Source organism: Meriones unguiculatus, chromosome 2 (assembly GCF_030254825.1).
Source record: "Meriones unguiculatus strain TT.TT164.6M chromosome 2, Bangor_MerUng_6.1, whole genome shotgun sequence".
NCBI lineage: Eukaryota > Metazoa > Chordata > Mammalia > Rodentia > Muridae > Meriones > Meriones unguiculatus.
In genome coordinates this window covers 115113959-115130093 of record NC_083350.1, presented here as the reverse complement: position 1 = coordinate 115130093, position 16135 = coordinate 115113959, and the positions used below count along the sequence as shown (strand labels likewise).

At 34.8% G+C, this 16135-nt stretch overlaps 1 protein-coding gene across 27 annotated transcripts in view; it reads right to left on the bottom strand.

Annotated features, from left to right (window-relative positions):
• Ppfia2 (PTPRF interacting protein alpha 2) overlaps positions 1-16135 on the bottom strand; it is a 513258-nt gene that overhangs the window by 44291 nt on the left and 452832 nt on the right. For all 27 annotated transcript variants that reach the window (XM_060377987.1, XM_060377984.1, XM_060377986.1 and 24 more), the window contains 4 exons: positions 15677-15706; positions 12922-13052; positions 11183-11337; positions 6110-6203 (listed from right to left, as the gene is read on the bottom strand). In XM_060377987.1, the coding sequence (XP_060233970.1) occupies positions 6110-6203; positions 11183-11337; positions 12922-13052; positions 15677-15706 (410 nt within the window). The remainder of the gene's footprint in view (positions 1-6109; positions 6204-11182; positions 11338-12921; positions 13053-15676; positions 15707-16135) is intronic.

Genomic DNA, 16135 nt, shown 5'->3' with positions numbered 1-16135 from the left:
GAGCAATGAGACTAATGAGATAAGTAGATCCCTGGTAAAGTGAGGATATGTAGGCTACTTGAAGGCATCTGACAACTATAGAAGGACTCCATGGAATGACTGAGGGATATTAAGCTCCTCAGAAATATGATTTAAATTAATTTCTTTGGCTGATATGTGAGGAATGCATTATAGAAATGGGATCTGATATAAGAGAGACAGCTATACAATGAGAACCTCAGCTGCAAAGGATCAAATAAGCTGACTTAATAGAGCAAAAAGCATTGTAAACTGCAAGATTTACTATAATATTGGGGTGCAGTGAAGAAAGATAAGTATGTGAAGAAAGCCAAAGCCTAGGACTTGGGTTTTGTTAGCTGAAATTAATATCTGTGTTTCGACTTGATCTGAAGATTTCCTCTTCGTCCAGACCCAGCTCCCAATTGTGAATTCAGATATTCTGGAAACATAGTTTAAACAGCTACAAAAATGCAAACTCAGCTGAGTAATCCAAATGTTCTCTTGATTTTAGTTCATCTCTGAATCAAATTCCAGAATCTTAGAACAAAGACAACTTAAAGAACATGTTGTTCAATCTCTGAAGGTGAAGTTTATTCACCTATTAAAATCCCACCAAGTGCACAGTTGACTGGTCTTGGTTGAATATAATCACTGGTCCACACTCCCTTCCAGGCAGTCAGCACTTTCCTCTCTGATATGTGATTATAGGTAACTCTATGTTAGAGTTGGCTCAACTTCATCAGCTTAATGATCTCTGTCTTTGGCTTATGTTCTTGTCAAAAGACCAGACTAGGACATATTTGATTGTTATTGCTTTTGACATTTCTTGTGTTGTCATTTTACATATTCAGTGTCTACTCAATCCTTTCTCCCAGAATTTGAAAACAGGTTGTGCTGTCTTCCAACTATTTTTTGATGATGTTCCTCTGAATACACATGATAATAATTTCAAATATATTCCCAGAATGTTACACAAGGGCCAATAAAATCTAGTTAGTGTATAGAATTTTGACCATTAACTACCTTTGTTGAATGTAAAGTTTTTCATTAGGCATTGCTCATTTATGTACTTTATAGAAATAATCCTTCCCACCCTTGAGGAGCACATATATGCACATACACACACATGTACAATAATCTTGCAGTTGGAAACAAAATTATACAAAGATCTTTATTAAAATTTATAAATTTTGGATAAAACCATAAAGGAGCTTACTAAAGCACTTTATGTAAAATTTTAGGTGTACCTTCTCTTGCATAACTTGACAAAATTCTGTTATTTTAGTCATTGATAGTAGTGACTTAATAGTATTTTTTATTTTGTGCAGTAATCATCAAATGATTTGCTTAGCTCCTTTTGTCAGAAAGGTCATTGGTCTTAGTCTTGAAAAATAAGTTTAAAATAAGATCAATAGGTGGCTTTCAGGCTTTTGTTGTTTTCTTCAAAGACTTGTGACTTGGATAAACTGTCATAGAACCAGAATGATTAAGTTCAGGCATTTGTCCCCATGTCTGTCTCCCTTACAGATTTGTAAAATGGAAATGTCAGTAGTCTACACGACAGTCATTGGGCTATAGGAATGAATGAATGAAGTGTTATGATTTGCCAAATTTATCCTGGTCTCATTTATCTCAGGAGTTTTTTAGTCAAAATAATAATAGGATTTTAGTCAAATCAAGGATAGAAATTATTTAGTAAATAAAGTTATTTCAGAATTTTCAAACATTTATTTATAGTTTAATATCTAATTATTCCTTATTATTTTATCATTTCTTGATAAAAATATTTCTTGAATGCAAAAATGTGTAGATAATATGTGACTTTAATCGTGCTTGTCTTGTAACAGTCACTAAACTGATGGATCAAAATAGCTATCTCATTTCCCATTCTTTTCCTTTCTTCTAATAGATCAGATATATCTAAACACAAATAAAGAGCCCTGGCATTTTTCTTAACTTTAGTTTTAGTGAAAGAACATTGTATTACTTTACAATGTTAGTATTTGCATCTTATTATTTACTTTCAAGTAATGCTTTTAATTGTCCTTGGCTGGAACCACAACAGATCTCTGAAGTGATATCTGGGTCTTGGTACAGGCACAAAGCCACCTCTGAGTTCTGAGTAGAAAACTGAGAAATATTTTCCCAGAGAAATATTAGGGTGTGGGGTTGGGTTTAGATTCTAAAAGTTCTCCTATAATAGATCCTTTGATTTGGCTGCCCACAGCATACTGATAGTGTCTAAATGAACCTTTGACTGCAACATATTTGCAAAGTACAAATTCTTGCTTTTCATTATTTATTTGGGTTTCAAGACATGAACGTAGAGTAATGAAGAAGGATGAATGTGCTTATGATAGCACATTGCAGAAATATGATTTCCTATTGTCATCTGGAAGTACCCTACCTCTGATATCTCAGGAATCTGTGAAAGGCACAGTATCTAGCCAGCTGCTCCTTTATGCTTCATAAAACTAAAGTCCATTCATACAGTGTAACTAGAAAATGTTCGTGTGTGATGAAGCACAGATGTTTGCCTTCCATGTACACAGCACCACTCAGAAAGAAAAACGTTTATATATTTGAACACAAGTTCTTGACCACAACTCATTTATAAGCTAAAATTGGCACATAGTCACTTGATAAATATTTATCGAATGGAAAACATTGAGGAGTTTTGTGGTACCTTAGAGTATGAATAATTTAAGTGACATTTACTTGCTTAGAGATATGCTTACTCTGAACCTTTCAAATGCCAAAGAGTATAAGTGAAGCATCTTTAAACATAATAAATATTATGTGTGGAAACAGAGCCTCGGGCGGGACTGTGATGAGAATAAATTTAGCCCAATCTATGGAGCTTCACTTGGAGCTCTTTGAATTTCTAATATAAAGATTCATTGGTGGTGATTAACTTTGCCTGCCTTGCTTTAAGGATAATTTTGTCTCTCTGGAGGGGATGCTGTTGATAGCTGAATGGGAGTGTTAATTTCATTTTAATGATGTTGAAAAATTGATTCAAATACAAAATCAATGTTCATTTAGTAGTGTTATCCGTTCAGGAGGATGTAGAAAATTAAAATATGTAATAACATATTATTAATGTTATAACAAAAGAATGAAATGACAAATTACCCTTACTAAAATTCATTTAATATATTTTGATTACATACAAAGGTATGACATATTTTTAGCATATCTGTATCTTTCACTAAAAATTTATACAATGTTTAAAAGCTAGGGGAAAATATAACCAGGAAGTTTTGCTAAAATTTCAATGATTAATGGTTTTGAAGGTAAGTAGTCACTGAGTGACATTTCTGTTGGTTTTCAAAAGTGCCCTGCCTACTCCCAGTTTTCTTTAGAGTTAGACAGGTTTAATTATTCAAGCAGATATCTTTAGCTTTAGTCAGGTCAATATGTTTCTTGGGATCAAAGAAAACATCATAAATGTAAGCCCATCGGGTCACTTTATATTGAATTGTCGAGTTTGACAACTGTACAGAGTAAAAAAAATTAAAACAAGTGAAACATACACATAATTCATAATAGCTGGGTTAGAGATGATTGCTGGAGTGTTTTTCCAGCACGCACACGGTCCTGTGTCATCACAACAAATAAAACAACTTGGATGAAGTTAGAGCTACCATGGAGACAAGGCTGGAAGGAGTTTCTAGAGTAGGTTAATTGAAGTTGGAAGAACAACTCTAAATGTGGCCAGTACTATTCCCAGGGCTGGGTTCTTCTTCTGAATAAAGACCATCAGTGTTGATCACTTTTGCCTTCCTAACTGTAAATGCAATGTGATCAGCTTTCTCTTGCTACTACCAACACCCATTCCCCATGATAAAGGACTGTATCCCCCGAAACTATTAGCCAATGTAAACTTTTCCTTCCTTAAATGACTCTTGTTAGGCATTTTGTAACAGCAAGAGGAAAAAAAAAAAAAAAAAAAAAAAAAAAAAAACAACTAAGATATAACCCCAAAAAGCCGAATCTAGACTTTACATAAAATTTGGATAAATTGAAACTTCTTCAGAAATTGAAGGGTTTTTGTCATATCTTTCTAATTTAGTATTTGGCTAATTGTATGATTTTGTGCTCTTTTCTTTAATGCTTGTGTAGTTAGCATTACTTTTTAAACTATCCCAAGAAATAGTTTAACGTTTCAAGAACAGATAGACAGTCAAGAAAGCGAAATGAGCATTTAATGACCAGGGTGAGAGACACAAAAGCGCAGGTGCAAAATTCGTATTTCTAGGTGCTCTCAACGTCAATCTCAGAAAAACGTCATTCAATTCCATTGATTAGAAAAATGTATCTGTGCTTCAGTGAAATAAGAGAGGATGATGGGCCGGATCACAATATCGTGATGAACGCAAAGTGAGCTCACATGACAGACATCACAACATCCCCTGGAGACTAAATCCTGAGAACAAGTGACCCAAACCTTAAACACTAAGAGACTGAAGGCAGGAACTGTATGAAAAACCGAAAATTTGAATGAGAACCACGAAGACTATTTATGTGAAATATTTGAATGAGAAAATTACAATTTGAGAACAAGCCACCGATATGTAATGAGAATAACAAATTGAGATTAGTGCAAACTGAAGGTAATTGATACACAACTAAACATGACTTTCTGATAAATTGCAACAGAAATAAATAACAGTTTCGTGGAAGTGCTGAGTCAACTTAGTCACAGCAAATCTCACAGCACTGGCTCCATGTATATGCTACTGAGTCTTTCTCATGGAATAGTCAAAATGAAGGGCAATATTTTTGCGTATTATTTAATTAATTATGTCCATTAGGCAGACTTGTAATAAACTAACCATGATATAAAAGAATAATTCTTCATAGAAGAATATTCTCCAAAGATAACTATGAAAATAAAGATTTCATTTTAATAGGATTATAGAAATAAAGATATTTGAAGCAGGTTATGACAAATACTGATATGTATCTTTAAGTTATCAGTAACTGAATAATACTGATCTGTATCTTTAAGTTATCAGTAACTGAATAATATTTCATGATGGAACCTTTAATCCTATTGAAGACATAACATTCTCAAAGTATTGTTCTATTTTGTATTTCTATTGGGTCTGGATAAATAGTTTCAGTAAAGTATTGCCAACTAATAATAACTGTTAATTAACTTCTACTATATTATACTTATATTTCCTGTTATTGGCAAATGTCTGCAACACAAGTAGAGAGACAAAATGTGAAGTAAATTGAGAAGCCTGTGTTTTGAAACAGTAGAAATACATCTATCACTAATTGGTAGCTAGAGCAATCACTAGAAATGCACTGATCATAAATTGGTAGCGGTAGGAAGCAGAAATATAAAAACTATTAAAATAATGTAATAAATAGTTTAGGGAGTGGTGAAGGAGCAACTCACAAAAAGACGAGAATGAAATTAAATTATAATACTTTTAAAGACTATGCTTTTAGAGTGATGATTTTATGTCACTGAAAATGTTACTATGCAGCTAAAAATATGTTATTTATGGAATCCCTTCCTAACAGCTGTTGAAACTCAAAATTTTCAAATTTTACAAGTCATTTAAATGTTCTACATTACATGTGAATGGGAAGATACACTCTCAGTTTCTTGGCAGGTGCCAAACAATCTGTTCTCACCTAAAATAAGCTTATATCCAGCCGGAGAAAGACTCTTCCTCCTAAATTCTTCTTTATGAACACTAGACACACAGCTATCATGAAAGGAAACACATAATACAACTTCCATTTTGTTGTACCAAATCAGAACTTCATTTGGCTTCAATAATGCATCATATTGCCTTTAATACTACATCTAACTGTATTATATATAAAATACAATTTTGAAGCCATTGCTTTGGTCAGTAGCTTAAATTTTGCAGTTTATTGTGTACACAAGTTTTATACTCATTTGAAGCTTCAATTCATTATCACCGTGAAACATGAGCACTGAGTTGCTTGCCATAGTTTCAGGAAAAATTGCTATATAGTTTTAATTCCCAATTTATCTCTTCTTAAATTCCTTATAAGAGAAAAGGATGAAGCATCATAATAAAGTGTGTGAAAAAGGAGAAAAATTAATTTCCAAACCTACTTTTTCTTCAGTCTTCTGTCCTTTTCTGCTTGGGTTCCAAGTTTGCCTAAGCCCAGGGACTCCTGCGCTGCGGCTTCAGTCTCCATAAACCCCCCTGGGAAGAAAAAAAAAAAAAAAAACAACTTAAGATCAAGATAGAGGCATTTGTCCCTTCTGAAATTACCATCTCAAAGGTAACTGGTGCAACCACTCAGAAACGTTCTTACTTTTAGGATTGCCTCTTGTATTGCATACATCAAAGGACACAGTTACACATCAAATGAACTGGGAAAGTCAACACACACAAATAAGTACCTACCAGTGTTCATTCATTTGCACAGGCACAACTGTGGAAGACAATATGTACGTGTACCTACAAACCGTTGTAGAGTATTCAATGCTCAAGGCCATTCTGTTTGACTTCTCTAGTGAGAGGTCAGAGTGAAGACCTGGCAAAGAGGTCTTTTCTGAGACTGATACTCGAACCCAGGACGAAGCATGGAGATAACCTAGAACCCCTGCACAGATGTAACCCATGGTAGTTCAGTATCCAAGTGGGTACCCTAGCAAGGGGAACAGGGAGTGTCTCTGATATGAACTTAGTGGCAGATTCTTTGACTATCTCTCCCTGAGGTGGGGGGGGGGGGCAGCCTTACCAGGCCACAGAGGAAGACAATGAAGCTACTCCTGATGAGACCTAATAGGCTAGGGTCAGAGGGAAGGGGAGAAAGACCTTTCCTATCAGTGGAATAAGGGAGGGTCATGGAAGGAGATGGGGGAGGGAGGGTGTGATTGGGTAGGGATGAGGAACAGGGATACAACTAGAATACAAAGAGAATAAACTGTAATTAATAAAAAGTTAATTAAAAAAAAGAGCAAAGACCATGAATAGCATGCTTGTCATATCTCACTTACAGTGAGAAACAGTCTGCTGAACAGAAAACTAAATGTATGTTTTCAGACCCGGTTTAAAGAATGCATAGGCCTGTGTTGGCTGCTGAAGGGTCTGCATGTAGAGCTCCTGGAACTCAGCGAGTACAGCATGCTGAGTCTTCTAGCCTTGCTCAGAAGCCTCATCTTTTCTGAGATAACTTTTGCTTTGATTTTTTATAAGCCAAAAGTAATTTAAGTATTTCTTCGAAAGACCACATAAGTTTATTGTTTTATCTAATCTACCAAAAATTATGTGAACTAGTGTCAGCATTAACAGAGTCAGAAATTATAGTATGTATGCATAGTCTTGCTGGGAACAAGAGACATTTCATGAGTGTCAGTGATGGAAAGGCACATTTTATAATGCACTTATTTCACGCCAAACCCCTAAATGAATTTGGTTCATAAATTGCTAATTATAGTGAAAAATGTGAGATTAATATTGTGTTTCTCTTTTTTGTTGAGATTTATTGTTTGTAAAAGAAAACACAAAGTCACAGTCAAAGAAAATTATTCATATTTTCATGTGGATGAAGGTATATGTATATTTTAAATAGAAGGGATATAAGTTACATTTAAACATAATCTTCAAATACTAATCTGATGCTAATAATAACTTCATTCTTAACAAATACCATCCTCCAGATTTAACCAATATACCAGAAGATAACCATTGAAGACAACTGTCACTACCTTTTTTGTATATTTTTCTTGTATAGATGTTGAGTACTTGAATATGCTATGGTTTCTCAATTATTGCCAGAAAGAAATGGTAAATTGGCTACTACTGTTTTCCATAATTTATTTTAGCAAATACTTTGTTAAGCTGGAGACTATTAATACAGAAAATTGCTGTGAATTGACTTAACTTTTACCTTGATAATCTTATTACTGGGCTAGATAATTGTAAAAAGTCTCATTTAATCAAAACACATCAGTCACTGTCCAGATTTAATTCAGTGTAATAGAGATAGAAGGCCAATTTTATTTTATTCCTTATATTCATGTGCAATTAATGCGGCAGGAAAGATTTTTATTACATAAGAGACTCAATGTGGCTCTTATTTGGAAAACCATTGGGTGGAGAACTGAAAGTCTCTTAGGGAACATTGTCAAATCTGAAATTTTCCATTATGCATATTGATCGAATATTGTGGCTTCATTTCTCTCACTTGTGTATGTGCCTTAGTATACATCCATAAATTATCATTTATAATCACAATAAATATGTTCTCTTAAAGTGGAGATGAAGTGAATGATTGACTTAAAACTCATAAAATTCTTGGTTGATCCATATGGTTTCAGTGCATATTGATGAGACAAATCTACTTGGTAAGTGATAAAACTTTTTCAATATCAAGGTTATTGGATGAATCAGGCATTTTAGTTTTCAAAGAAATAAAAGAACAATTAACCTATGATTTAAAGTTTGTCATCAAGAACTCAACTTTTTAAATAAAACATGATCATTTTTAAGCAATGAGCATTTTGGAAGAAAAAAATAATTCTACAGTTAGCAAACAGGTTTTGCTGCTTCCTGAGTTTGGAGGAGTTGATATGACTGTAACTATAATTTAGCACAGTTTCATATATTCTGATCTAAAAATGCAGTCTCAGAAAATAGAAAACAAAGTTTAGGTTTATAAAAGACTGTGTATTTTCTACGTTTTAAATGATACCTTAGTATCCTGATAAAATGCAATTTTGTTGAAAAAATTATTGATTTATTGTTTTCTCATCAAATTCAATTAAACTATAAAAAGTATGTGTAAAGGACAATCAAAATAATTTTAAAGAGAAAAAGTTAGGTTATAGAACATAAGAAAAGCATATATGCTAAATAAAATTTTAGTAAAGGAATGATCCCTCTATTAGCAAGCATCTTAATAACAAAACTGTGAGTTTTACTACAACATATTAAAAATGACCAATAATTTGTTAAATGTCATGATAAGTCAGCGAATTCGATAAAACAAACATTGTTGACTGGTATGTTGATTTATATATGAAAACAGCTTTTTATTTCCTATGTTATATTTCTATTGATGAAGAGATTCTTCTTCTGGGAAATAGAAATCCAAGGAGGATTTGACTGTCACATTGAATTATGATATTCACACAGTCCCATGTATATCAGCTTCCCACAGCTGATGTTTTGTATGGTTACACACCATGGATGTCAGGGAAGGGATGCTGAATGAATTTGCTGTCACAAACCTGCAAGCATGAACATGATAAGTAGAAACTCCTTGGTGCTATAGCAAAAAATTATCCCTAGGTGATCGAGAATCACCTACACGTAATCATTCCATTAACTGAGTAACTGCAGAACATACTTAGGAATCTCTATCACTCTAGCTAACTTACTATTAGAAGAAATTTAATTTTTTCCTAATAACTTAAGCCTGAAGAAGAATATACTGAAAGCTCTCCCTCTCTCCCTCTGCCTATCTCTTCCCTCTCTTCCTATCTTTCCCTCCCCAAGCCTTTCTCCATAGTGATCAGCATATAGGATGCAAAGCTCTTTGCTTCTGCTCCCCTGTCACACTTGTCTGCTTCCCACCATGATGTTCATGGACTGAGCTTCTAAAGCTATGATCAGGACCCCAATTAAATAAATGTTTTTTTTTTTTCATAAAAGTTGTCTTGGTCATGGTGTGTCATCACACCAGTATAACAGGGACTAAGACAATACTCTTCCCAAAGTGCCAGTGATACGTATTTTATTTCAGAAATTTCAATTGCTATTGTTTTGATATTTTTGTGTATGAATGTGCACATGTGCCTTTTTCATGGTTATATACTTAGCTGAAGTCATTTCAAAAGCACTAATTCATATTTCCTATTATTAGTCATTGATAATATTTTATCCTACCATGCACAGAGATGTAACCCTCCTAGAACCCCTGTTCAGAGGTAGCCCATAAACAGCTCATTCCCCATGTGGGTTCTCTAGTTAGGGGGAAAGAGATACTCTCTGACATGAACTTGGTTGTCTGCTCCTTGACCACTTTGCCCTCTTAGGGTGACCTTGCCATCCCACAGAGGAAGAGGATCTAGGCAGTCCTGATGGAACCGGATAGAGTAAGGTTAGATAGTAGGGGAGAAGGATTTCCCCTATAAGTGGACTAGGGGGCAGGAATAAGGGAAGAAGAGAGAGGGAAGGTGGAACAGAAAGGAGATGAGGAAGGGGGCTACAACTGGGATACAAAGTGAAAACATTGGAAATAAATAATAATAATAATAATAATAATAATAATAAGATAAGTTATCCTAGCCAAACTTGTGATGTTTATTTCTTCATCCCAATCTTATAGATATTCTTTAGAGCTACCAGGGAGAAACTGTAATAGCTTTTACTTGTCCTTCATATTTTGTTCCCTTGTGCTATGTTATTTAGTCTTTTGGCGTATGTAGGCTTCATCTCTTTCCTCCAGAAGATAAATTTTAAATTCACATAATTAAGATTTCGTATTTAAGCATGCTCTAAAATGACAGCACATTACTCTATTTCTTTTGCCCGGTACATCTGGGTATGTGTGTTTGGTGTCTATACACACTCCTGTAGCTGTGTGCACGTGTGTATAGATGTGTATGCATATGTATGTGTGTGTGCATGTGTTTGTGGGTGTCTTCCCTAATCATTTTCTTTTTAATCTCTTTATTGTCTGTCAATGAACCTAAAATTTCCTGATGAAGTTGGGATGGCTGGTCAGGAAGTAACAAGGTTTTACCTATTTTTGCCCCTACCAGCACTGGAGTTGCACACACTCGCTGTCACACTGATGTTTCCATATGCTCTGGGGATCTGAATTCAGGTCTCCATAGCTGAGCATTTGGCATTTTATCAAGTGAGCCATAGGCCTATCTCCCTGGATTGTGGTCTCTGTTCTGAAAAGGGCTAAGACTTTGTCTACCCATCAGTAAAATATGGACGACAATCAAAGCACTTGATTCATAACATTAGTGCAACTTCATTATATTAGTCTTAAAACATACCAGCTTTTAGTTAGCTTTAGTTAACTCATCTGGCTTTACAAAGTTGACTAAATTGAAAGCTCCCTAGGGACAGAAAAGAACTTACGGGTGAGAAATGAAACACCAGGACACTCAGAAGTGACAAATCCAAGTGGTTGCGGAAAATGAAAGGCCCATACTTACGAAGCTGCCCGAGTCGAGCCTTTTCTTTTTTACCAAACAAGCGCCCGATTGAAGACTTGATTCCTTTCTTCTTGGGGGCTTTGTGAAGTGAGTCTTGGCTGCTATTGGCACTGCCAAGCCCAAGGCTTTCTGGCTCAAGAGAGGCAGATAAACTGCTGCAAAACACAAAAGAGGAAAGATGCTCGTTTAGGATGCATTGGCCACAAAGTACACGAAGTTTCTTTCCTTTATAAACGACAAAGGAAGGAGAAAGTAGATTTTGAATTTGATTTTTTTCCCTTTTCTTCTCATCTTTCTCTAAGTTATTTAACTGTATCTTTTTTGGTTCCATTGGGACTTCAAATTTTCAATAGAAATGAAATATCATTTTGTTCCAAACATCTTTTTCCTCTTATTCCTGTACACTCTCGAATAATCAGCCACCTTTTCCGCAACTGAATAACTGCATGGTTAGTGTCTTTTGTTGAGCATTTGGCTCCTTATTTTTCTTTTCAGAGTTTTTTTTTTCTTTCTAACCCATGGCAATCGTTAATTATGAAATTGAAGTGGCTAATTTAATCTTTGTCTTCATGGGTAACCCTTTTAGCTATCTTTCTTTCACTATCACACATTTGCGACTTTATTATAAATGCCATCTTATTGGGATCTAAAAGCGCCACATTACAAATGCTCATCACTGTCTTACACATCTATGACAATCAATAAAATAGTATTTTAGTTCCACGGTAAACTGAAATGACTTCCAAATGGCTAGTCATCTCTCAATTCTGATCAACATGTCTGACATATTTTTGAAACCATTTGTCATGAAGCTACTAATCAGAAGATGTGATGATCTTTAGGTCATTCTGCTTGTGTTCAGAAATGCCTCTGCTACTGAGAAATGAGATGTCCAGTGTGTTAGATGAACTAAATGCTGAGACATTTTCCTGCTGTTGATTATGGAACTCAACTTAAAGTTTTCAGCATTAGAACATTTTGAGAATCATATGGCATATAAAATGCTTCCTCAACATTTTAAGAAAAAAGTATTTTGTTCAACGTTCATTTTAATGCTAAGGCCTTCCTATCTGAGGACTTAGAATCAGCACAGTAGCATGTGATATGCAACAAATGAGGCCCAAGAATAGATTTTTCAGAACTTAATTTCCCTTACAGTACCCATTTTTAGTCTTGTCCTAGAAATCCTATAATAATCTAGGACTAGTCACAAATTCAAGAAGAAAGGTCTTCTCAATATGTGAGTGATTCTTATTTGCTTATTGGCTGGTAACAAAACACAAAGATAAATATATTTGCTTGTTCATTTTAAAAGTAAAATTTGGTACATGATTGGAAATTTTCAAGTGTCACAAGAGGTATGGGAAAAGAGAACACAGAAACAGTATGATGGAGAATTATATTTCAAGTGAAGTTATGCACATAATTTTATTTTTAGTGATGTGTCTATATGTATGTCTGTACATGAGTCATGTGCACATGAGTGAAGATGTCTGCAAACAGTAGAGGGTGTTGGACCCCTGGGTGCTAGAGTTATATGTGTCCAGTCGCTGCCTGAAGTCTGTGCTGGAAAGGAGACTCGGGTTGTCTGCAAAAGCAGTAAGCACTCTTATCGACTGAGCCATCTCTTGATTCTTGTTTGTCTATAAACTATGTAACAATTTTTATTTGACAACAGTGAAGGGAGAGAAAGAATTGGGGGATGAAAGTCTTTAATGTGTTCCCTGCTTGAGTCTTACCTCCGGGCGTCATTGTGGTAAGAAGAAGGGAGTGTGTGAGTCATTCTAATAGCTCTGGGCGTTGGGGGAGGAGAGGTTTCACATTTAATTGTTGCTTTATCCTCCCGTCCATCTTCTTCCACCACGGCAATCTAAAAACAGAAGCAGAACATTCAATGAGCTAATTACAATTTCAAGTGAAATTGCCTCAAAGGAAGAATCTTTAAGGTAAAAGCACTAGAGTAATTCTAACACACATGTATATGCCTTACCCAGGCAAGTTCTTATTATTAAGGGTCTTATTTTCATATCTATTTACGATTAAAGTTACTATGTCTTGAAACTATCAAGCTAATTACATGAAAAATACGGTTTAAGCCTAAACAATGCCGTCCATCGATAAAAAGTTATTCTTGCTATACTTGGATACACACACTTCTGTTTTCAGTACTGCAAATTGAACCCAGCACCTCTGACAGCAGGCAAGCACGCCAGGGAGCAGCACCGACAGCCCATGAAGATACCCTCTTTACAGAAGGCCCTAACGCATTTCAGGAAATTCACTGAAGAAAAAGATGTTACGCCTAGTAAGAGTGTCATAAGAAAGACATCCTTAAGCATGGGAGTAAAAAAGGTAAGGACAACTTGGTAAAATACGGTTTATCATATAAAGTGGTTTAAATTAGTCAACATAATGAAACATATATGAAGAATGTTTAAAATGTGTAGTGGGTTATAAGAAAGATTTTTTTTCCCAGTGAGAAAAACATGAAAGGTAAGAATATAAATTCTGAAAATTGTTTTATTTCACTACAAGCCATGGGAAAAATTTGAAAATAAGCATAAAACAAGAACCAGAAAAGGCAAGAAGCATGTTAGTAAAGACCTATGTTGTTCAGAAACCTGAATAATTAAAAAAATCCTTCTTTTTTTGAAGAGAGAGAGAGAGAGAAAATGGTGATTAAAAAATAAGTTTAATCAAGAAAACAAATCAGTGTTATCACTGCATAGTACAACATGCTTTAAGAGATCAAAGTTGTAGAAAAACTGCTACTGCTCTATGACTCTGGAAATGTACCTGGGAGTTTTCTTCTGTGGCTGCAGCACACACTAAAAGCTGTACTCGGCAGAAATGTCTTACTTGTTTCTCCATTAAACACACTGTTCACAAAAGTTTTTATAAACAATGAAGAACTCTTGCCTTCCAAGAACTTAATGCTATTTTTTTTCTAGCATTTTATCTCCTTGGCTTAGATTAGTCTTACAGTTCAGAGAGACCCCCGCATATACTAAATTTCCACCAATTCATGCAGTTGTAATATAGATTTCCTTCAGGAAACAATGTTTTCTGGATTCAGATGTGTTTTAGCATATACTGACTACCAAATCTTCTAAAAAAATCAAAAGATTTATCTATTTTTGTTTCATTTGCATGAGTTTTTTCTGCATGTATGCATATGTAGATTCCTGCAGAGGCCTAAAGAGGCCGTTGCATGCTCTAGAAATAGAGTTATGGATGTTGATGAGCCACTATGTGGGTGCTGGAAATCAAATTCCAGTCTTCAGTAAGAGCAGTAGATATTCTCAATATCTGAACCATCTTCATAGTCCCTGACCACCTCACCTGGTGAAAGTCAGATAGCCTGCTGGGCTGAAACTCTGAAATCTTTCCCAGTTGATATCTAGTGACTGAAAATTTTGCTCTTCTCATTTATCTAATAAGATGGAATTTTAATACTCAATCAAGTTCACTGTCTCTTCTATTGTATTCATGTCATATTTAGTATTTTGGTTTTGTCTCATAACCAAGAAAATGGTCGGTGTTCCTCTGTCTGTTTGTCTGCCTGCCTCCCACTCTCCGTGAACGTGTGTGTGTGTGTGTGTGTGTGGTCTTGGGTGTCGGGGTCAGAGGACAACTTGCATGATTTTTTTTTCGTTCTTTCCCCCATATGGGGTCTGGTGCCTTCATATTGGGTAGCATATGTAGCAAATACCTATTCTGTCTGAGTTATCTAGTTGCCCTCTGCCATCTGGAGATTTTTTTTCCTTCATAGCTAACTAATATGTAGAGATAGTAGATTACTTTGTAAGTAACCTTGTATGAAAACCTATCAACTCAGAGACTGTGCTGGGATTCATCCTCTGTAGCAGATGTCTATACTCCTGATGTAATGACAGCCTGCCATACTGCCCAGGGCCAGGTGTTAGACACCCCTGCCCACCTGAACTCATTCTATCAATCCTACAACTTCCCTTACCTGACTTGTCATTTCCCGAAAGATAACTCAAAATGTTTCCTAGCTCTGTTTCTTCTCACTACTACCTCCTGGCTACCCTGGTGCTTTTTCAGGGCACAGAGTTCCTCTTCTTTTGCAACTGGTAAAGAACTATTAAACTTTCTTTGATAGGTGTGCCAAGATATACTGGTTCATCATCACTGAGTAACAACAAATGCAACATTAAAAGCAATCAGTAGTGAAAAAAATTATAAAAAAAGTGAAAACAACCAGTATTGCTCTAACAGTTTATCTTAAGACGCCTCACTCTGCCACAGGTGGCTTATATAAGTTAATGTTCATAATTCAACCTTCATTTAGAAAAGAGAAACAATACAATTTTAAAGTATTCTTCTTACAACTATATTTTAAAATTACAACGCATAGTTACATCAATAATTATTCCATTCTAATAAAAGAGTTTGAATAACAGTATTTTAAATGTTTTATATAACAAAATGATACCCAACTAGTAAACACATAAAAGTTATTTACAGTACCTTTCTCCGATGTTTCCTTAGATCACTTGGCTGCAACAGGCAGTAATAAAAAGAACAAAAAAGGGAACTAATTAATGATTAGCATTTGATGATGTTACAGTTTTTTTCAGTAACTAACAAATTGTTCACTAGATTTCCATATAAGCAGAGCATAATGTTTGTTAGTACACCTGATGACTAAAACTCAGTGTATTGACCATAACTTTGAGCTATATTTTGTTGAGGTGAATTTTGATTAGTTAATTATTATTCTGATTTCACATTCTTGTCTACTATTTATATGTATATATATATTATATTTATATATATATGTATATATATGTATATATATATATATACTCTCCTAATGATCACAGAGAAAGATGAAATGGCTGAAAAAGCCATTTTAAAGTTCTTTTTATCTTATGTAGATTTTATTGCTTACACCTTTTCATGCTATAGAATTTGAGTAGGAATAAT